Below are 24,546 nucleotides of genomic sequence, written 5' to 3'. Positions count from 1 at the left end.
TACCATAGCTCCTTGTATCCCTCTCCACATACCCACACTACGCATTCTTTTTTGCTTTTAAGTAATTTTAACCTTATGAAACTATTTTCTTGGGGAATTTGCACGGGAATAAAGAAACTTTTACGCGAAATTATTGACGGTACTGACTAAATTATCGTTTGAAAAATTATGTATATATAAAATTATGTATTATTACTCGTGTCGGAGAGAGGATGGAGATTTTGATAGCGATAGGTACGATACTAGGCTTTCTCGTGATTTTCAAGCAATTTGATGCTCAATTATGTATTTATTTGATGGTTCATGATGTATCGAAAGATTAGGGATTTGAAATTGTCGAATATTTATTGAATACATAGGATTTGAAAGGAATCGAATAGAATGCAATCGAGAAGTGTAATTCTGTTTGGGACATTCCCAGATTCCAATCCCGTAATACGAGAAAACATAAGTAAATATTTCACTTAAGAGAAGCTTTTGTATCGTATCTTTCCCTCGAAAATGCGTTGTTTTTGAAATACATATTTCGGTTGTAACTTTTCAAACGAATATTTTGTATTAATTTTAAAGGGCAGGATTTTGTGATCTCATGTTGTATTTATAGTCGTATACTGGTAAAATACAGATTGTTTCGTAAAAATATTGCGCGTTCACAGGGGACGCGATGACATTCTCTGCTTTTCCAGTGCGAGAGTAACTCTATTCGCGTCACCCTAAGACGGAATTAGGCATAACGTAATCTAATTACATTCGCCACGATACGTTTATACGCATAATTATAAATCTGTAAAGCGTGTAAAGACCATGTAATTATCGTGTAATTACAGTGTGATTACATGTAAGTTTTATCGTCGCAAATGTAATTAAGTTACATTTTGTTCAACTCTACTCGAAGAGTCGTCGATTATTTATGAAAATTTTCCATCACGTACCATGCTCAACATATTCTTGCGTATGCAATTCCTTATCTGTTTGTCCTTTTGAGATGAACTTGAGCCACGCTGCTTACATAATTAATTACTGTATCATGATGAATAGAACTATTGTACAATATTGTTTCTCCCGATTCAATATTCATAATTCCTCGTTACGTCAATAACGAATAAACTTTGCAATTTAGGTCTTTTATATCTGATACTTTTTTAGACATTAAAGTGACCTTGACTTTTTCAAGGTTATTATATCTTTATGACAAAAAGACATACAAATTAAAATTTTTGAAGAAAATATTATTTATGTACATATTGTTCGTTCAAGAACTGTCTAGTTCCATGAATAAAGTGTGATAAACCTCGTAGGACGTACATCTAATGGAACTTCTTCTACTAATGTATGCAATTGATTACTCAAGAAATTGACATACTATTGATCTGTTAATCTCTCATTGAAGAAAACGAGGAGTTATCGAACATTGTATACAAACAGTCTAGCGGAATCAGTTAGATACAGGTCAGTTTGTGATTAGAAATTGTCGGCTTACAAAAATAGGCACGACTCGAGAACAAGATCAAATAGTGTACACATGTTTATATGAACTAATCTCACTGTTCTTGTGTCCTTTATCCACCACTGAAGTGATTCCCGCGTGTTAGGATACTCCCTATGTATAGGGCGGAGCGAAAACGCAAGACTTACTTATAAATCAATTATAAATGGGTGTGTAATTGATTTCTAAAATAGTTTCTTTAAATCAAAATGTCCACCTGAAATAGTTTTGTTATTTTTACCAGTACAGCAGCGAACGTATTCACCGATTAATGTTTAGAAAATAAAACATGTCGATCCGTATTTGTATTTGCGCCATTGGATGGAGTTCCGAGACAACAGAAATTTTTTAAAAATGTCCAACTATTGGGCATGTGGAATGCCCAACGCGAATCGGCGCTCGAACAGTGTTTACGCTAGCCGATACTTTCTCGAGCGATCCGAGATTTAGCGAGATCCGTGAAAGTGGAACGCAATGTTAATGGGAACTCTTATCCATGAACCACTCGCGTGTTTTATCGAGGCACACGCGTCTTTTTCAAGTATAGTCCATCCTAAGATCTCGATTTCCTCTAATTCCTTGACTCAACGCCGTCAGTAGGGGGTACCTGCCGTCCCCGCAACGACCCCTGAAGTCGTCCATATCCAAAGACCACATTATCGCGCCACCGAGGTTCAGATCGTTTATAAATTCAGCCTGAAATAACACATGGATCGTTCAAACATAATTAACACGTTATACGTAAAAAATCGAAACAATGGTTGACTTTAACCGCTCGATATGAACAGTGCCGTTTATGTAGTTCGTATAAAATCACGACTAGGGGAAACAGAAGAGGACTGTAATTTTCAGCGATAAAAAAAGAAGTTTAATTTAAATGGGCTGAATCTTTGATTGTATTATCGTTAATTACCTTTTGGAATACACTGGATACGTCATCGTAACCGACCCACTGATCGTCCTTTGTGGCATAAGGCCCAACTAAACCTCCAGGCACTTTAGTCACAGACCATCCTTTGTTCTTCGCGTTATTACATATCTAAAACATTACAATTGTTTCTACACGTCGCTCAGATTAATCTCTAAATATAGCTTTTTAAAATTTTTGTGTCAAAACTCTTAATTGATACATAATATTTTATATTTAGAATAACTGTCCAATAGTATATTTTGGGGTGTAGGAATTAATTCCTGTATTAAAAAAAGCTACTTGTCCCAGTAGACACATTATAAATAATACTTGCAAGAATAAGAACACTTTTATACTAAACACACTATGCAAGACTATACTTGTTTACTCTTAAGAGTATGCACTGAATTACCATTTGTTTACATTAATTGTAAGTCTTAAGTGTGTCATGGCGAATAACGTAACTATCGTTCTAGCCTCGAATATTACAACTAGCAAGGAAAGCAAACTTCTGGATATGACTCTTTGCCGTGGAATTGAATTTTTATTGCTAGATCTTGAATAAAATTTTAATAGGATTAAATAATAATTATATATGTTCTAACTATTTTCTGTCATTACATAACTTCGTTTATCTTTATTACCTCGTAGTAGGCAAGGATACCAGCCGATTTCGTGAATTCTCCTGGATGACCAGGTCCAGAAGCTTGCACATTGAAACCCGGCAACTCCTTTCGCTGTGGTGTCTTGGACAACGTGAAGCTTTGTCCATAAGCTGATATGCCCATTACGAGCTTTCTGGATGGCACTCCTCGCTCCAGCCAATACGTCATCGAGAAGTTCGCGTTCAAATGATCCATTTCATCGTTTGAATTACTATAAAGCGGTGCCACGTGTCCTGTTCTGCTTTCCCAAGAGCCATGATAGTCGTAACTCATCACACCGATCCAGTCCAAGTACTTCACCAACGCTGGCACATCATAAGCCACGTCGATGACGTCCTTACTCGCTGAAACAGCGGCTGACAGAAGCAAACCTTTCGGCTGAAACGCTGCATTCAGTTCCTTCAGCAAGAGTGCAAAGGCTTCTCGGTCGCTTGGTGGTCCACGGTTGCAATCCATCTACAAGGCAAGAGCATGATCTTGTTTTTCTTTTTTTTTTCTTTATTCGAAAGCCTCGTGAAAGACCTATTTCTACTTGCACTAAAAAGGTGCAATGTATATAATAATACCAAATACTACCAAATAATACCAAAGTTCAACTTTTGCGATAGTTAATATAAGGCATTCTGAGAATAATAGTATTACATCTATCGTAAAATTAACTGAAGTATTCAAATTGTTATGTTTGTACCGCTGTGCCACGTGTTGCGTAACTATACAAAGAATCGTTGATGCGCTATGAATGGTTTCTCAGAGATTTAATATCTTGGAAATTATTAAACTTAGGATACACGTCGTTATTTTTTTAAATCTCAGATTTCACGAAAAATTGAATTTGTCGAGTTAACAAAGAATGTTTTATGTGTATTGTGTATTTACCTGCCAGCACACTGGGTACTCCCAAATAAGATCCAGGCCGTCGAATCCATGGTTCATGATGAAACGAGTGGCGTGACGCGCGAATCTTTGTCGTTCGATCGAGCTGTGTGCTACTCTGCTGAATTTGTCGTCCTTGGACTCTTCCCAGCCTCCCAGACTCAGTAGAACCTTCAATCCAGTCTTGCTTTTGATGTTCGTTATCTTCTCGAGAAACTCTTTCTGCCTGCTACTCTGGGGATTCTGTATCGTTAATCGTTCCGAATCTAACGTGGCTAGACCGTAAACAATATGCGTGCACAGATCCAGGTCGACATCTTCAGGCAAGAATTGTCCATCTCTTGGCCGCTTTCGCGCCCATTTCATCAGGTAACAAATCACTTTCTTTTCATTATTTTCTTTGGCGGCGATTAGAGGCAGGAATTCGTTCGACTGTGAAGCGAAACAAATTATCGATGTTTTTTTATTGTAAATATTCATATAAAGGTTGCTTACTGTATCGATATCAAGAAGATGATTAACAGATGCCAACACAGATATACAAGTTATTCATAAAATTGTATAATTCACAGTAATTCCAAGCACTTGCCTGTCTCTGGGACTCTCTGCATTTAGTATTCTCTGGCCAATCACAGCGATCCTTGTTCCAATAAAGCCCAGACGGGCAAGAATACTCAGTGAGTCTGTTGAAATTGCACAAGAAATACTTGGAGCAATCCTTTTTGTGCGGAACAAATAAACGGCCTTGGCAATCTTCGTGCGAGGGAGTTCCTGGCAGATCATCAGCTTCTATTTCAATGGTGTCGTCGACCTCAGGAACTGACGATGATGATGGTGGCACATAAGTTGGCCAAGTAGTCGTCGTAGGCTCCCAATCAGGTTGCTCAGAAGTCGTTGGCTTTGTGATGGATTCACCGGCATCGATCGTCGTGAATTCTAATTTAAATATGTTAACTCGTTATAAGTAACAATTTTTATTCCGGATTCAAGTAACATGACTGTTTCCCTCGTTACTAGTAATTTACCGGTGGATACTGGACACAATGGGCCGTCAGGATAATTTCTCAAAACTCTGTTCATGGTTCTTAAAAGTGGACTCGGTTCGCAGCCGCATCTGTTTTTGAAGTCGTCTAAATCTAGAGCCCAAACCATGCCACCAGCTAGACCAATGTCCTTGATTAATTCTGCTTTGAGTTTCATCTGCTTCGAGTCATCGAAACTCACCCATTGGTCGCCTCTGAAGGCATACGGGCCGATGCGTCTGTCCTTGTCTTGGACCACGGTCCAGCCCTTCTTCAATGTTCTCTCGCATATCTATGACCATTAAAAAGTATGAAAAATTATACAAATGTTTCATATGAAAATATTTATCGATAAGTATAAATAATTAAATAATAGATCATGCTTACTTCGTAATATGATAAGAAACCTCTGGCTCTGGTCGCTTCTCCAGCTTCTCCTCCGCCATAAGTAGGAGCATTAAGTCCCCTTTGACTTCTTTCCGCCAAGGAGAAGGACTGACCGTACAACGGTGCGCCCATTACGAGTTTCTTCGCTGGAGCACCCTTTTCCATCCAATAGTGTATGGAGAAATTCTAACAAAATAATCACAATAGTGGACAATAAAAAATTTTTCCAACACATAAATAAATTTGTTTGGTATTTTTTATGAGGTATTCCCTTATCTCATTAAAAGTAATGGAGATTCCGATTTGTAACAGAGTTATCAAGACATTCTGTATATTCGCTGACCTTCCGCTTTTACGGAAGCATATACACTCACTAGTAAATGTAGGGAGATTTCATTGAATTTATTAATATCCTTTATCGTCCCGTGGAATGAACGATGGTATCGAGATGATTAATTACGACTTTCGAACACGTACCGCGTTAAAGGTCGGCTCCCAGTCGCCAGGTAAATGATACAGTGGTGCTACGTGACCAGTTTTTTTATCCCATTGGCCGTGATAATCGTAGGTCATGACGGATATCCAATCTAAATACTTTGCCAAGGTAGGTACATCGTAACCTTCATCGATGACACGTTTGCTCGGAGAAACCGCCGCTGACAATAACAATCCTCTTGGCCGGAATTCCTCGCTTAACTCCTTAACCAAACTGGCGAAGCCTTCTTTGTCTGATTTTGGCCCCTTATTGCAATTGACCTGAAATTTGTCGATTAGCAAACGTTACGTGCAATATATAAGTCAAAATTAAGATTGAAATCATTCAAATAATTTAATACTCGAATACTACTACTTGAGAGCCATTGTTATAATCAACGTGACGATGAATTATCTATATTCCACAATTCAAATACCAGTTGTACAGTTCTCTAGATTTATATTAAGGAAGTTTCAACTAGTATCAAATATCAGAATTCGAACCATGAAAACCTCTAATATCTTTATTATATTCAAATCCGATTTTTCCCTACCTGCCAACACACTGGATATTCCCAATCCAAGTCCAAGCCCTCAAAATCATACTTCTCGATGAACCGTATAACATTTTCTATGAATCTTCGTCTTGCAGACGGCGAATTTGCCAGACGACTGTATTTGTCTCCAGCAGAATCGTTCCAACCCCCGATGGCCATCAACACCTTTATTCCCTTCGATTTTAACGCTGCTATTCTCTCGTAAAATTCTGAAAATAACGTGGGACGTGTACATCAGGTACTTTCATCAGTAATGCGAGTATATTTTTTTTTTAGAAATTAACTCCCTTCCTTTTAAAACAATTTCTTTTCTTGAATCAATATTTTCGAAAAAGTACTTTTAATTGTTTCAAGAATCATTTTCTTATAGAAAACTATTCTTCTGTGTATTAAAATAAGTAAACATATACATAAATATTAAAACATATTAGAAAAGAAATGGTTTAAAGAAGGAAGCAAAATTTGATGACTTGTCTCTTGAAACAGGAGTCAAGTGCCTTGATAACCAGGCTATAGAGCAGCGCGCTCTTGGGAATAGTTCTTTAATTACGCCATTCGAAGCAAATAACTTCACGCATCGCGCTTATTTTCGATGTAGATTGACCATATGTAAGATTTTTTAAATTCGAAGTGCGTTAGTTATGTCCTACCCTTGTAAAGACTTTACATGTTCTGATAGGGGAAGAGGTCCATGGGGATAGCGTCATGAATTATCCTCATGGATGTCTAATGACCCAACCCTTGCAATGACACTGTATTTTATCCGTTTCGAAAAAAAACAATAAAAGAAATCAATTTGTCTATTTACTGTTGTCTATGTCGGCCCAAGGATCGTGCGATTTGATCGTCAGCTGCGATCCATCGAGCACAGCGAAGCCATAAAGGACGTGAGTGCATAAGTTTGTGTCTACGTCTTCTGGCAAGAATTTTCCTCCCTCTTGTCGGTACCAGGCCCAGTTTGTGAAGTAACATATCACTTTAAATTCGTCTTCGTTCGGCATTGAGTCTGGTGAAGTTGATGTCGGCGTAGATGGTGTCGTAACAGTGGAGGGCGCCATCGTTTCTGAGGTCTGATCCAATTCCTCCTGGATTATCGGCGGATTCGAAGCTGTGGACACTGCAATTCGAAATTATTTGACAAAATATTCTGCTATTCTAAGAATTATAGAATGTCCATTACCTGAATTTGTTAAATTAAAATAAAAGTGGAAATTGTGTAATATCTAAATAAGTGTAGTGCAGACTTTTAGGAGTACTAGTTTTTGGCAGAAATGATTTTTTAAAAAATTATCTTACCTTCATTTTCTTCGTCGGAGTCCTTCGACAACACTCTTTGAAGCGTGTGCATTAACGGGTGGGGCCCCTCGCCGCAACGTCCACGGAAGTCGTCGAGGTCCAAAGCCCAAACCATTCCACCGCCCAGGCCCATATCTCTGACGAACTGAGCTTTTCGCTCTATCATTTCTGCATCATCGAAACTGACCCATTGATTGCCCTTGTAAGCGTACGGGCCCATTCTGTGCTGAGGGTCCTGAACGACGGTCCATCCACGTTTCCGTATTCTATCGCAGATTTCATAATAAGACAGGAATCCAGCTGCTCTCGTGAATTCTCCAGCTTGCCCAGCGCTGGCAGGGGCGTTCAGGTCCGTTCCCGCGCTTGGATCGTTTATTGAAAACGATTGGCCGTACAGTGGCATTCCTATTATCAAAACAAACCATTAGTTTCGTCTATCACATAATTTAAAAAAATCATGATTCTTGGTCCCCTGAAATAAAGCGTAGCTAAAATATTTACCCATAACGATGTTTCGGCGAGGAGCGCCTTTTTTGATCCAATAATTGATCGAAAAATTCGCATTGAAGTAAGAATAGTCGTCCTCCGGGTGGTAATAGAGCGGCGCTACGTGACCAGTTTTCTTGTCCCACTGACCGTGGAAATCGTAAGTCATCACCGCGATCCAATCCAAGTACTTCGCCAAGGCTGGAACATCGTAACCTTTGTCGATTACTTTTTTGCTAGGCGAAACCGCGGCACTGAGCAACAATCCTTTTGGTTTCAGCACGCTGCTCAACTCCCTGAGCAAATCTGCAAAACCTTGTTTGTCCGAGGGTGGACCCTTTTTGCAATCGACCTGTAACAACAACCAATACGTTAAAAGCAATGTTCGTTTAAACTTATTTTTCCATTCCTTAAGTCTTTCAATACCAGTGTTAGATGATTTGGAAAAAAATTTTTAATTCTAAGTTCTATAATTCTTATCGGAAAACCAATTGTACGAATTTACTTACTTGCCAGCAGACGGGATACTCCCAGTCCAGATCCAGCCCGTCGAAGTCATACTTCTCCAGGAATTGGACGGCGTGGGCGATGAATTTCTTCCTGGCTATTGGACTGTTCACGAGTCGACTGTACTTGTCTCCGGCGGAATCGTTCCAACCGCCCAACGCGAGCAATACCTTCAGTCCTCGTTTCTTGTAAGCGACAACGCGTTCGTAGAAATCTGTTCGAAAACAATCGGCTTGACACGTTTGACTACCACCATTTAGTCCACCACAGATCAGGCTTCGTTTATACATTATTCATTGCAGTACATGCTTCAAATTATGTACAATTAAAATAATGTAATAATGGTCAACAGTTTATACTTTATTTGTCTACAGTTTATTGTCTGAGTGGGAATTATTATAATTATGTTTCGAGTTCAAAACGAAGAATGGCCTAGATTCACCATCCGAGGATTAAAAGTTGACATCCTCCCAACAATTAATTACTCACGGTTATCGTAATCTGCCCACGAATCGTGGGCCTTCACAGTCAGTTCTGAGTAATCCAAGACGGCGAATCCGTAGACGATGTGCGTGCACAATGTGTGATCGATATTTTCCGGAAGATATCTTCCAATACCCCGTCGATACCAGGCCCAGTTGGTGAAGTAACACACGACCTGTTCGACAAACATATAATTATCGTTAAGGATTAAGGATAATTATCGTCACGGGTACACAAATAATGATGACTCTACTTTGTAATATCCTGACAGCGGGGACACTTGATCAGGATCTATCTCTACTGACGGTAAGGTGGTAGTGGTGGTGGTGGCTTGAGTGGTACTCGACTCCCATTGTTTCTCGGTGGTGGTGGAAATTGGTTTGTCGATAGGTTTGGTGCCGGACGGTGATGAATCTTCGACCTCGGATTCGTCTAACTCGTTCTTGCAATTAGCACGAGCGGGCCAGTCGCATATACGAGTTTGCTTGTTGAAGTGCAACCCTGGAGCGCAGTGAAATACTTCATGACGACCCCATAGACAAGCTTTGTAACTCTCACAGTCGCCAGGGACATTCGTGTAGCTGCCAGGAATGCATGCCTGAAAAACAACAAAACTATTAATTGTCGATGAATTGGTTTTTTTTCAACCATTGCCCTACCGATTCTCGACTATTTACTCACGTTGGACTTGGAGCCCGATGCTACGATCGAGGCGCTTTTCATTGGCTTCTCGACACAAGGATTTTTGAAGGCCCAATCGCACATGCTTCTCTCATTGTGCCAGTTCAGTCCTGGCCCACACTGCTGCGGGACCAGATTTCCGTTCACGCACACCAGAAAGTTCGTGCAAGAGTTCGGATAAGCGTAATACTGGCCGTGTTCGCAAGTCTTCTCCGGTCTTCTGTTGGGATTTTCTGTGGTAATCGGTTTCTGAGTGGTAGTGGTGGCTCGCGAAGTGGACCACGTGATCGGTCTCGATGTAGTCGGTCTCGATGTAGTCGGCCTCGACGTGGTGCTCTTCGTGGTAGTGGTCCATGATGGTTTTTTTGTTGCAGAATCTAGCCAACAGAACAACTTATGAGAAAAGAAATTGCTGTAACGAAGAAAAATTTTTTTTATTGAAAAATTGAGAGTAAAATTAAATTATGCTTAAAAAGTTTAAGAAGGTATCTATTAAGGGGTTCCAGAAAAAGTATTGATCAATGTACTATCGATGTACTTATAATATACTGTTGTGATATTTTGTACACTTGCGGCAAGGTGGAATCGATCGTGATCGAAATCAAAAGCGTCCAAAGCAAACAGGAAGGTGTCATCCTTCGTGCTGGATTCGGACACACGATCGATCGAAGCAAAGAGAACCCTGATATTGCTGACTGTCTTGCGGGAACTGAATGATTTACAGAGGGAAGATGCTACGACAACCTTTTCTCGGAGGCGTCGGTTACAAAATCCGTGGAAAAATGTGCGCAGGAATATATTCATCGTTGACCGCGCACAGCATTGTAAACAGGTTTTCACTATACCAACGTCTGTTGACAAGTGTCAGAAGAAATTATGCGCATCTCTATGTCGCATAATTCATCGCATGTATGTGTCAATTCAGTATTTTTTATATTTGAAGGTGCAGCCCATAGAAGAGGGATGGGCATCACGTGATTCAAGAGAAATTAAATATTCTTCTACATTAAAGCGTCGTCTTATAGATTATTATCTTTACGATGATTGTTGCCGATATTGTTATCATTACATGATATCTACTTGCGATTGTTTATGTCGTGCTATCATATCTAAACAATTAGAATCGTGTACATGTACTTGACATTCCACTTAAACCTGTTTTATAATGAGAAACTTCAACAGATTTGCCATTTAGTAACGAGGCACTTCAGAACTTATGTTTACATGACACTTTTTCATTATTACAATCAATACGATATACTTGTCAAATTTGATAAGAGCTTTTTAAAAATACCCTGTGCAAATAAACGTTCTTGGATGCCCTTGTCTTATAGTAACGACGATACGCGACATGGTGTACGATCATCTTGAAATCTATTTTAACGATAAAAGGCGAGTCTGAAGAGAAACCTGAAAGCGGCAATAAGATCAAAAAGAAGAAGCAATTGATAAGAATAGACACAGACTTACTATTTCCTGTTTGACATTTTGCAGCGGCAGGCCAGTCGCAGATACCTCGAAGGGCGTCCCAGTGCAGTCCCGGCGCGCATTGTTCGCGTTTTAATTCACCTAACACGCATCTATAGTAGTTGCCGCAATTAGAAGGATCTGGTAGGTACGTTCCAATCGAACAAAATGCCCCTGGCTTCGTAGAATCGTGTGGTCTTTCTGTGGACTCCGTGATCTCTGGGGTTGGCTTCTCGCTGGGCGGTCTAAAATCGTTCATACTTGAAATGTGTCCTAAATAGTGGCAAGACTTCAACACCTTTTAAAATTTTAGTCATCATTCGCAGTTAGAGGGTAGCGACTGCGTTGCATCAGTTAACAGTCAAATATTTAATAACCAAATGAAAAGGCCATTAGCCATCGTACCGTAAGTAATAAATCATTAGACAACTTGTTCTGCTACAAGATTATTTCTTCTAAGGCCTTGTAACAAACTTGTTGACTGATACATCCTGATATTTCTACTTTCTTCTAAAAAATACATACTTGGTCGAAGTCCAGGTCCAGGAAACGTTCGTCGGTTGAGTCCACGGAGTAGTGCTGTTCTGCGTGGTGGGCTCTGGTCGTTTGCTCGTCGATAGAGTCCAAGTCCAGCTAGGCCAGGTGGTTCCTTGGGTCGTTGTGCTCGGTTTCTGAGACCAACTCGGCCACGTTGTTCTTTGGGTTGTCGTGCTCGGTCTCGGAGTCGAAGTTGGTTTCGTCATGGCAACAGTGGGTCGCGGAGTGTCCTCCACAGCATCGCTGTGAGTCGTCAATGTTGGCGGTTGTGGCGTGACTGGTTCCGATGGTCGTTGACAACTCTCAGTAGCTTTAGTCTTCAAACGTCCTGTGAATAAAATAAACGACATACAGTAGATACAGTTACAGATAATAATCAATGTCACTGACCTAATGCACGGTTGATGGTCTTCAACAGAGGAAAAGACTCTGCGCAACAGCGATTCAAGAAATCGTCCAAGTCAACGGTCCACATTGCAGCTCCTCCGTAACCGCTTTGCAATATATGTTGTCCCTTCGCGAAGATGCTCTCTTGATCGTCGTAGCCCACCCACTGGTCCTTGAAATAGGCGCTTGGCCCCACTCCGTGTTTCCATTTCTTGTTCTTCAATCTGTCGCAGATCTCGTAATATGCCAACATGCCAGGCTGTCTCGTGAATTCTCCTGAAATCCCGGGCCCAGACGCTGGGTCACCGAGGTCAGTCAGATCCTCGCTGGACAGTCGATAAGCTTGGCCGTAAAGAGGTATGCCTACCAAGAGCTTCGATCTTTTTGCGCCGAGTTGTACAAGGTATTCCAGTGTAGAATTCTGAAAAAATTTCAGTGGTGCATTTTTCCACGGTCCAACGAACCAAACTATATTTAGAGTACTTAAAAAATGGCACTCTTCCTTAAAATTTAACTGATCTTCTTGCGAGATTGAAACGAATTTAGACTATTTAGACTTACAACATTGTAATACGGATTGCTGTCGGTAGAACTCCCAAACAATGGCGACAAATGTCCCGTCTTCGACTCCCAAGCGCCATGATAATCGTACGTCATGACAGACACGAAGTCTGCCAGTTTGGAGATCTCGTCCACCTCGTACGCTCTATCGATGACCTCTTTGTATCCGGACAGAGCGACCGCCAGCGTGAGCTTAGGCTCCTGCTGGTCGAATTCCTTCCTGAGTTCTTGCAACAACTTCGTGAAATTCGGCTTGTCCGAGTCCGGACCTTTCCTACAGTCGCTCTGCCAACATTTTGGATAGTTCCACTCGATCGAAAACCCATCGAAGTTGTGCTTTCGCAGAAAGTTTATCGCCGCAGCAACGAATTTACGACGCGCGGCGCCGCTACTTATCAGTCGCGAATACTTGTCACCGGTGCTGTCCGTCCAACCCCCAATGGCTAATAATATCCTTGGTCCTTCGATCGACGTTATACGCTGGTAGAGATCTGAAAGAATTTTAGTTTGAAAAGTCGGTTCGAGAGTTACATGGATTCGTAGATTAATAACTTTTTATCAATATGATATCTAAGTACGTTATGTAATCTTATACACATTGTACCTATCATAGAATAATCAGTTCGATGTACTTACTGTGTTCTATGTCCGCCCACGGGTCGAACGGTTGAAGCAGCAACGTGTCTGGATTCAAACCAGCAAATGCATAAATGACATCGGTACACAAACGCGGATCCAAACGTTCTGGAATGAACATTCCATCCCCTTTGCGGTATAGTGACCACGAGGTCACGTAACATACGACGCGTGGCCCTTTATTCGTGGAGATCTCTAAATGCTCCAGTTCCTGCGTTTCTGGTAGACCCATGTGTAAATTCTGTTCGTGAATTCGATCGTTTTGTCCGGGCTTACAAACTTCCGGTGACGCCTTCACGCAAGAATTATCGACAGGGCTGAAAAATCTTCCGTATCCGCAATAACCATGGTGCTGCATGCCTAAAAAGAATTTGTATCTCTTTTGCATTTTTCAGTCCCATAGATCGTGATAATAAAACTTTGGAGAATGGCCATTCTTTTAATAGTAACTACTTTTCTTTTGTTCGGGTTTAAATCGCTCACTGGATTAAATGGTAATCATGAAACATCATTATTCCAATGTATACTACCTTCGTGGCAGGAGTAGAAACCGGAGCAGTTGTCAGGATCGCTGAAGAGACCGTCCTCAAAACATTTCTTCACCTGTGTTTCATCGTAAAATCCTATCGACTCGGTTGCAGCGTTCAACATTGGCCACGGATTCCCACAAATACCCTTAGAATACAAAATATTTCATGTGATATGTTTTAATAAGAAATAAGGAGTCTGTGAGAACAAGATCCGCAAGAAATAAATATTTAATAATTCGCAGAGCCCCACAAATCTATCTATGACTTCCTTGGGATCTATAGATCAATCAGGTTAGAACCACTGCTGTAAACCGTTTACTTCCTGAAACATGAATGCTCCGTGCTCACCTGAAAATCGTCCAGATCTACGGACCACAGGGAAACTCCACCTAATCCAGTCGATCGAACGTAAGCCACTTTAATCTTTACTGCCAGAGGATCCTCGTAACCGATCCATTGATCTCCGCGTTTTATATACGGTCCCTCCTCGTCCCGGCCAGATATCCATTGCCCATCTTCTAATTTCTCACAGACCTTGAATTAATTGCGACCGAAAATTAAATATCTATTTTGGAAATTAATCTTTCAGCCTTGAAAATTAAAAAAACATTTTCGAAACTGAACAGATATTTACAAGTAACTCGTATTTATAGATTGCAGTCGAATAACCTGTGATTCAAAATAAATAATAGTTACTTCGTAATAAGCCAGTCTCCCATTCATCTGCTTAGCGTAAGCGTCTTCGACTCCTGGCCCGGCGATGGGTGCTCCGACGTCGGTGAAGTTCCCAAACTTCATCGTGTAGCCCTGGCCGAATATCGGTAGTCCAAGAACTATCTTCGATCTATGTTCCCGGGGAATTCGATCGAGCCATTTGTTCGTCACTCGAGCCACGTATTTCAACGGCGCCGGATGGAGCGCCAATTTCTCCCTTCTGAACGGTGGAGTCTCCCTCCATGTTCGTAGGAGGATCAAATCGACAACGGCGGCGATCTCCCGATCCACCGGATCTTCGGGTCTCTGGGCTACAGCTAGAATGTATTCGTGATCGGCGAGCGTTCTTTTCAGGATCTTAAGCAACAGCTTCAGATCGTTCGAATGCTCCGACGAACTTTCCCAGTCGATCTCTACGCCGTCCAAGTCGTGTTCCTTGAGGAAGCTCAACACAGATTTCGCCAGCTTCTCGCAATAGAGGGTGCAATGGTTCTTGGTTGCCTCAACGAACAATTTTCCTCTGTTTGGAGGCGCGATTGAAATCAACACTCGCAACGACGGGTTCCTCGATCGATGTCCCGTTACCGCCTTGTATCCACCTGTCGGAATCGTTCGTATAAATTAACGGGACTGATTGATCCGCAGGCACGTTCGCTGCGGTTGCGTTTTTATAGTAATAATTATAATTCTTAATTTAACGATATCTCTTTGTATACATTTAAAAAAAAAGTCTCCAGTGATTCGGAGAAGGAATGAAATAAAATGATGGCCACAGGTTAACGATAAATATATTTCGATGTTGCGTGTTCGGTGACTAGATCGAGTCTGGCCTGGTCCCTTGTCTCGTGTCCTCTTACACATGACACCGACACCTTCTCGAAGGTTCGAAATCATTCCACTATGGCGGCATAATTACAAAGGTGTCGGTAGTCTTTGCTGAAGTCGGCGCGCCGTTTACCATATCGCGCCGACAAACAACCCAACGGCGCGGCAACATTAAAAGTATTCGCAGAACCCTACACTCTAAAGATGGATTGATAGAGAACGTTCGATTTACCTTTGATTTCGTCGTATTCGTGGTCCCTTGAAACAACAACTAGTCTCTCCTGATCTGAAAAGAAAAATGGACGTTAATTAAACTGATTGCATAGTCGTTGGGACAAGATTCGTATGAGCCTCGTATTCGATTCGTTGGCAACGAATTTTGGTTAAAGGGTTAATTACCTAATGTGGCCGCAGTGTAGACCAGATGAGTGCATTTGTGATCCGGCACCGACTGTGGAAACAAGGAGAATGGCTCTGTCCTATGGACGGCGCTGGAGTCCAAATGACACACCACTTTAGGATCAAGGATTTGTTGCGTCCTCGTGAGGGTTGGCGGAGCCAGAGGTTCGATCCAGATTGACTCATGCTGAACGGTATCGAAGAAAGGAGGGGTTTCCCGATGCTCCACCGCGTCTCTCAAAGGCACTCGGCCGTCAGGCCTACGTTAAAATTACGATTATCGATCGTCTATCGAACAATTCGATTAAACGGGTCAGGCTGTTCCACAAGCTGATTTTTATCTCTATTGTGGACATAAAAATTTTCATTATTAACGCTGTTCTCAAAAATCATGAAACATTGTCAATTAAATCATTTAGAAAAATTAATCAAGGTCAAGGTCATTGGTTAAAAAATATATCGTATATCAATAGTAATAATAATGGTCTTATAAACCATTCCTTTCAATTTTTAATTTGTTTATTTAGACTATTATGAGATAAGGAAATGAATAAACGAATTATAAACAAATTTAACATCGTGAAAAAGAAGATTAAAAATTGTACTTTTACATATTACCCTTTTCCAAGCCGTTTGGATCCGCCCCTGGTTAAGGTCTCAATGTTTACATTGTGTCGAAAACACGAAAAACGATAACAAGTATATATCTCATTAATGCCAATGGCAATTTATGCCGATACCTGTTTGATACCTGCACGCGATGCTTGGGAATTGATACGTGTCGTTAGCAATGAGTAGGGTAAAGTGGTAATGATGGTAATCTGCCCACATATTATTATTCAATTGCAAAACCTAGTGTTACTCGATGCATTCAAGTATCCCCGATCGCAAAAGTCTTTTTTATCCGTTATCAAGTTTATGATGTTATCACCAGTGCATTTTGATACTTTGTTTCAGTTTAAACAGTAATAATTTTAATTATAGAAGACTAGTTGGCCATGAAAGGAGCATAGAAAGTTGGGAGATTAATTCAGCTTTCAGATAGTATGAATTTTATTATGACTTAAATAAAAATGCAACAAATTTCATTATATTTGGGGGAATTCTGGCTTTCTTTTGTTTTTGTTTTTCGTGTTCTGTTAAAGAATCTTAATTCTTTGCCATAACGAGTAACAAAAATAAAAAGAAACAACCATCGAAAGAAGGCAAATTGTAATTGAGCTATCAAAAAGTGTAAAATCCCTGATCTCCTCTGCTTGTAATTACAAGAGGTGCACGCATGATGTAGCAAAAAAAATATAGAGACATCTCACCAAAAACGTACGAACTTTCCATTCGACCCAATAGTTTACGACTGAATTATCATTATTCGTTATTCGAAAATAAGATTGTTCCAACTCCACTACGGAACAGCCTGACAATATTTTCTACAGATACAGACTCTCTGATGTCCTGCAGGGGCAGGCTTCCGCTGTGGATAACGATGGCATTCGAGGGCAAAGACTCGACAGCGTCGCGCAGAGGGAATCTCTGCGATCCATATTCTTCGTGAGTGATGGGTGAATCTATCGAGTTGTCGATCATCGGCGGACTCTCAACGGCGCCTCTTTGGAATGGAGGAATACCGATAATCTCCACGTCCCCTTCTGTTTGGCTCGAGTCCCATGGCGGTGGTGGTAGCAATTCGTGCACGGATATCCGATAAGGTGGCCCCGCTGTCGACAGGCCCACCAAAATCAGAACGATCCAAGCAATCATCTGCGCAAATAAGAATACCCTGTCAAATTTCATTAAAATCGGAAAGGATCACATCTGAGACTTTCCTTATCGGAAAAGAACCAAAGCTCGTCCCATTTTCTACAATCAACCTGTACAAACAAGGGCGTAAACAGGACTACAATTACTTATCTAGAAATATGTGTAACTCGAGGACTCAGTGTATTCCCAACGATCTCAATTAAAGTCGACAACAATTCGTTCCGACAAATGCGAATGTTCGACACGGGATTAAGTACTGGCGGGTGTTAAATACAAGGGTGATTAATTTTCCTGGTGCCAACCACACAGCTTGGTCCCGTTCTCGGTGCATCGCGCTGCATTCGCGTCCGTATGCGTGCTGCTCACCAAACCTGTCCTGCACACGGAACACGTGTGTACTGAGACCGGAAAAGAAAAATATAGACCAAGGTGTGCTCGGCATGACAAGAAATCCCGGCCTTCAGTAATTGGGCTTGGCCAGGTTCAATCATAATAACGACCAGTTGCGCTGGTCTCTTGAAATATGATCGACGCACCGCCGCAACATAACAAAGATCCTCTTTGTCGACCTCCGTGTCGTCGCCCCTGAAACGGAAGTTTCGTATCGCTGGAGGATATTATTTGAAATCCGAGTATCGCTTCAACACGTTCGCCGTCGTTTTATTTATGAACTCCATTCTGGTTTCTCTGAGTGAGCAATTTATGAGAATTTATTTTTATGTATTAGAGCAACAACATATTAAATAATTTTAGCAATTTTTGGATTTTTAAGTTAAAAAAATCAACTCATGAAATTTGATAACCATGTTCTAAATAATATGGGGTAAAGGGCACTATTTTTCGTCTCAAGATCACTCTTCTTTTAAAATAATTCTTACACCATAGCCATTTTCGTACAGATTAAGAACATTATCTTGATTTTCTTTTACGAGTGACCTCAACGACGTTTTCATCGACACCACCTTTTTTGGAAGCTGTAACTTAGCACACTCTATAATTAATACTTTTTAGTTTTGCTAAGTTATACGTATTTATAGTTTAATCGTTCATAAATCGTGGTGATGAATTTGACTTTCATGTGGTATTTTGTTTCTAAAGCACAGGTTCTTGAAAGTTACTCATTTTATCACCTCGCTAACCATTATCCTGCCACAATTTAGTATCTCAATTAAAGTGCTGCAAACAGTAGCAGACCTAGACTTATCGGGGCCTAATGATAGATTTATTTTTAGGTCCTTTTCTTTTCTGAAATATTTTATACAAGATAAATGTTAGTTAGGTACCCAACAAGTTTTTATAACAATTCTAGGCATTTTTCTAATTCATAACTGATAATGTGTACATACGATATACATATAATAAATGAGTTATTATTAATACAACTAAAAATCATGCATAGATATTTTTTTAACCGACCGTAGGCTCGTAATTTATTATCTTTCATTATATTGCTCGAAAGAAGATACCTGAAACTTTTCGTCGAGAATGTTTTCGATAAAAAGACCAACCTTCGGAGGACCATCTATTTCGGCGCTTATGTCCGAGCTATTTACGAAATCTGGTCGCGACTTTTCTTTTGTGGTAAACTCGAGTCGACCATCAGAAGAATGCAAGAGGAGACAGTGAAAAATTCACGTCTCTCGACTGACTCTTTTCTCTTTTGTGCGCGAACAAGATTTTCGGGAGGGGGGGGGGGGGGGAGGATCGGTCGATATCCTTTATTTCCATTCAAATACTTGCGACGACTCGTATGTTCCTACGGTCAAGTGTTTCTATCCTTGTATAACAAAGAATTCATTGTTATTTCATTGAATTTCAGCAATCAATTCTTTTTTTCATTTAATTTTATCTAAATAATTTATAATTAATCGATTGACTTCAAATTTTTAAAGAATCCTCAGTAAACATGCCTTTATTGTTCGACCTAGAATTATTAAAAAATATTGACTTTTATTATTTTTGTTAATATCCTAGTTATGAAAAAACTAAAATACTGAAATTTTAATTTTGAAGTGCTGTCATTCAGTGACCTTGGGATTCGCATGGTTTCTGCGAGATCAGTCATGGAGAGTATCGTCAGACGCGACGACACGACGCATCGATCGCGAAACCGTAATTTATGCGAAACGCACTGCGCTGATTCATTCGAGGACAAAGACACGGGCGTGAGTGTTTAAATCCTCGCGGTGGCGTTTAAGACATTAAAAATGCGACGCTCGTACGGTGGAAGCGACCGACGCGACAAAGGGCAACGTTTGCCAGCAGGGTCGCCACGTGCCGCCCTTGCCGAGAGTTTATTTGCACCAAATCAACCCTTTCAGACATTCTTTATATTTCGTTCCAGCACATATACATGTTTACGCTGCAGGGGTAGAATCTGTGCACTAAAAAATGTACAAATTTTTATTTATTGATGTTGACTTTTAATGCGTATAATGATTGCAAATTTTATTCAATTATCGATGTACGTACAAGTATTGTCAATGGGATATCCATTCAAGCTTCACCTAAAAATTCAACAAATGCTCACAAGAGTTAGTATCCAACTGTGCATTACATAATATATGTATTATATTCTACAAAACGAGAATACGGGTGAACAATTAGCTCCTGACTTCTCAACCCTTTTGATTATGCAATATAACAGAGTCAGCCGTTTAATCGAGGGTGTCGGAAAATGGAGGAATTCCTGGTGACCTTAGAACAACAGGTGTGCACGTATACAGAGTGTTCCAGGTTTTAATGGCCAAACTTTGTCAGTATATTCTATACGACTAAATAAGAAGAAAAATTATTACATAAACATAGATCAGTTAAATCTTTATCAAAAAGTTATAATAAAAATACGAAATGCTAATGGAACAGCATTGGACTAATATTATACAGGGTGTTCGGCTACCCCTGGGAAAAATTTTAATGGAGGATTCTAGAGGCCAAAATAAGACGAAAATCAAGAACACCAATTTGTTGATGGAGGCTTCGTTAAAAAATTATTAACGATTAAAGTTCCGCCCGTACTGAATTTTTTTCTCGATTTCGGGGGTATGTCTATTCACCAAAAATGATTGCAATTGACCCCCGCAACCGAAAATAATTTTTCCAGAACGATTTGAAATTTTTGAATTGAATTGTTAATAACTTTTTAACGAAGCCTCCATCAACAAATTGGTATTCTTAATTTTCGTCTTATTTTAGCCTCTAGAATCCCCCATTAAAATTTTTCCCAGGGGTGGTCGAACACCCTGTATATCGTTTGTAAAGAAGACCAAAATAAATTAGCTGTGACATTAAAAATAATGCCCGAAAGGACATTACTCTTACACACGTACGACATCACATAATATATATTGAAAAGAAATACTTACAGAACAAGGTATACGTATACACATACACATATAAACTGACAGCACTCCATTATTCACAAATAATAACTACATATAACTCATTTCGTGCGTATTTCTCTTCAACGTATATTAAATGGTTAAGTTATTTTGCACAAAATAATTATAACATATTTACCTTGTGCATTCCTCCTTCTATTTTAATTGATTATATCCAAGATTAATATTGTACTTTACTACTGACAATGAGCAGGACGAGAATTAATTCATTGAAATTTTTAATAACAAAAGTACCTGGCAGTATATTACTACCTTATAATTTTTTTAGCGCCGTAGTAATAACTCAAATTATTAAATCTCTTGAACGTTCATTCAATATAGTACAATTTGTTTTTTAAAAATAAAAATGGCTGTCAACGTGTTAATCGTTTCTTTGAGTTTAAATATTAGTGACAATGCAGTAGCGATACTCTCGTCTTTGTACGTTCCTACGCAAGGCGGATGTCGTATGTTTGCAAATTAATTCCCAACGAATAAAACCGTCACGAAACGCAGCATTTATCTTGACGTTCGAGTTAACGAGAGTCGAACAGCGTAACTGCCAGTTAATATGCCTGCTGGATGTCTCGTTTTCCTTCATTTTCGTCTTTTAAACGCGTTCCAATCGTAATAAATCATTAGCGCGCGCTGCCAGGAATGCGTATTCGCGAAACAAATTTCGTGGTTTGCTCTGCGACGAAGAAGTGCCAATTAATTTTCAATCGAACGAACGGAGAAGAGATTGAACGCCATCTTACCGGGCAATTAATTACGTTTCGAGTGGTTCTTGAGGAAAAGTACTTTATCTCTGGGACTGGTCTTACTTCGTCATTATAGCGTCGAGGCGTTTACGACGTGAACGAAAATTGATAACGAAAATGGCCGTGGTTTGACCACAACGGCGAAACTCGATAGAAGAATTGGACAAACAATAATTAATTTTAAAATAAATGAGAATTACGAAGCTCAAAATTTTACCCTAAAACGCACACGCGAATGCATAAACTTAACAGATCCTTCCACTGAAAACAGTATGAAGCGTAAAAGAGTACTTAAAAAATGTATGGCTCCGAATAACGAAATTTATAAAAATCTCCTGGGCAAACGTAAACAAATGAAAATATTACTTTTGATTGAAATCAAAAGAAGAACTCAGAGGATGATCACGTTCTAATTTAGAACTTAGGATCAGTTACACGCTATACTAGACTTCCATGTCCGACAATACGAAACAAGTAAGTGAGTTTTGAGTTATACTCAGGTATGTCGTGTAACGAAGGTTCGATGAAGTATGGCTCGCACGGAACGAAATAGGATACGTATGTTCCGGTCCACGGTGAATATATTGATGCAATAAAACATCCAGCTTCTTCTGCTCGTGGTATCGTTCATCAGAAATTTTTTTAATCGTATGGTTAAATATTTCACCGACGACAATAATAAAGAATCTTAAAACCTTTTTGGTATTCCAAACTAAAAACCAATTTCCTATATTATTTATTATTCCAGGTTGGCGCGAAATTTGAAAAGTTCAGCAAGGTACATCCTACAAAGTAACAAACCGTTCAATTAGTTTAGCTCCAAGTATCGGTGACAAAAATCCACTTTTCTTGTTTGCATGCGCCAAAATTTAATAGCCCTAACAAAAAGTACTAAATCATTTTAGTATCCTACGTATTCTACTGTATACAGATCATAAATCTAGATCGCTACGATCGCGGCTGTGATCGGAATCGTAAAGATGGCAAAAATGGTAACTGGACGAACCTTGCCCCGGAGCGAAAAAACGGCCACGCGTTCTCCAGAAATCCGTGTCCGGGTTGTCGTGGTCGCGAAGGTGAACGTCGTCTATCCACGAACCGTCGGTGACACCCGATTCTACTGCACTGACCGATGATGATGATTGAGAAGCCCGCGATCGGCCCCCTCCGAACATACGCCACCTCCTACGTCAGGACGTCCGCGATGAATTTTTAAAAAGAACGCACCACCCGCCTCGCGGGGAGGGCTAACTTGCATGAATCTGGTATTCTGAACGCGCGAGGACGCCCATATATACCTACTCCATCGCTGGGGACCCCTCGACCCGCACCCTACGGACCCTGTCTCAACGTCCTTGACCACGAGAACGCGACGGCATATGTACACCAATTCTCTCGAGAGCCAGATACACCTCGCAGCGACACCAGACTTTTAGCGGATCTTTTGTGTGCGTGATCCTGCACCCGTGCACCTGGGGGCCATTTCCACGCGTTCTCTAATCCTCGATACCCACCTATCGACTCCGTCTCTCGTCGCGTACGACCGTTTACCTAAAATCGATTAACGTTTTAAAAGGACGTGCTCAGTTAGATGATAACAAATTTATTTCTTTAAATGTTGAAAACAAGTTCAAAAAAATAGCTTGCATGGATCCAAATGGACCCGGAGTCCATGGTATATCATTGTGTATACTGTATATTGCTCATGGTGTCAGGCAGTGAACCTTTTATAAAGCCCCAGATTTCTTCAAAACGCCTTCACAGTCTTCAAACATCAGAGCCATCTTGAACAAAAAAAGAAAATTATGGTACTATTAGGAAGGGAGGCAGAATCGAAAATGTAGAAATTAGTTTGTATTAATTTTCGGTTACGCGGAGAAAGGACCATTGGAAATCTGTTGGATATGCGTGACTAATTGTAATTCCACAGTTCTATTTCTAATTTTTCTAATCGAATTAATCTTACAAGGTAACTGTTTCATCTTTATTCATGAAACCACGCTAATTAAATACAGTCTACACTAAAAGCCATTATATCGAGACATACAATTAGTCAAATGCAAGCGTACACGACAGATTTTTTAGTTATTTTCTTGGATAATGGGAAGTTGTACAAAAAAATTTATATACATATTTTTTTAAAGAATATAACGGTCCAGAGGGAGATGTCAATTTCAAATTTACGTACGTACAGAGTAAAGCAAATAGCGTGTTCACCTTGAATAACTTGTAAATCATGCGGTGTAATAAAAAAATTGTTTTATACAAGAGTTCCATGGTTTCCAGGGGTGCATTCCTTAGTAGCATATGTATTTCTTTTGTTGTTTAAGACGTTTCATAAACTTTGAGATTAAACTACGTTTGTCGAAGTCATATTGTTTTTATACTGGCTTCGAGAATTTTTGTTTTCCACATTTCTAAAAAATAAACAATGTGCAATGGTTGATACAGAGGTCAAAACGATGGCGTGCACCACATCAACGAGTTCCTAGGATAACGTGCTGTGTTTCTTTATGAAGCTTCCGTCCTCTAACCGATGCCTTGACTTCAATGATACAAGGAAGTTAATAGTAATAACATTACCATTGTAGGATAATCGTCTCCTTTTGAATGTGAATGTAATTACGGAAAACAATTTTTAAACAAAGCTAACTTTAAAGTATGTGAAAGTATTACGACATATCTGTAATTAAAATAGACACAGATTCTATAGTGTAGTACATGTAAAGATAAAGTATAATATATAAATTTCATTGGAATCAAA

At 39.9% G+C, this 24,546-nt stretch overlaps 1 protein-coding gene across 1 annotated transcript; it reads right to left on the bottom strand.

Moving 5' to 3' along the window:
- Positions 1–118: 118 nt before the first annotated feature.
- On the bottom strand, positions 119–22,911 carry LOC143348522 (putative chitinase 10). Its single transcript, XM_076778816.1, has 28 exons — positions 22,789–22,911; positions 17,325–17,641; positions 15,884–16,143; positions 15,717–15,770; positions 14,642–15,258; positions 14,294–14,479; positions 13,946–14,090; positions 13,416–13,775; positions 12,780–13,270; positions 12,222–12,639; positions 11,820–12,159; positions 11,298–11,539; positions 9,828–10,204; positions 9,400–9,744; positions 9,153–9,321; positions 8,666–8,877; positions 8,172–8,508; positions 7,671–8,075; positions 7,183–7,482; positions 6,372–6,583; positions 5,821–6,099; positions 5,344–5,529; positions 4,960–5,248; positions 4,524–4,870; positions 3,938–4,366; positions 3,041–3,517; positions 2,400–2,525; positions 119–2,182 (listed from the first exon to the last, which is right to left on the bottom strand). The coding sequence occupies exons 2-28, from the start codon at positions 17,639–17,641 to the stop codon at positions 2,024–2,026; spliced, it is 8,079 nt and encodes a 2,692-aa protein (XP_076634931.1). The 5' UTR covers positions 22,789–22,911; the 3' UTR covers positions 119–2,023.
- Between the last annotated feature and the right edge of the window lie 1,635 nt (positions 22,912–24,546).

This window comes from Colletes latitarsis, chromosome 11, assembly GCF_051014445.1.
Source record: "Colletes latitarsis isolate SP2378_abdomen chromosome 11, iyColLati1, whole genome shotgun sequence".
NCBI lineage: Eukaryota > Metazoa > Arthropoda > Insecta > Hymenoptera > Colletidae > Colletes > Colletes latitarsis.
The sequence above is the reverse complement of the archived record's forward strand: the minus strand, read 5'-3'. Positions and strand labels throughout refer to the sequence as shown.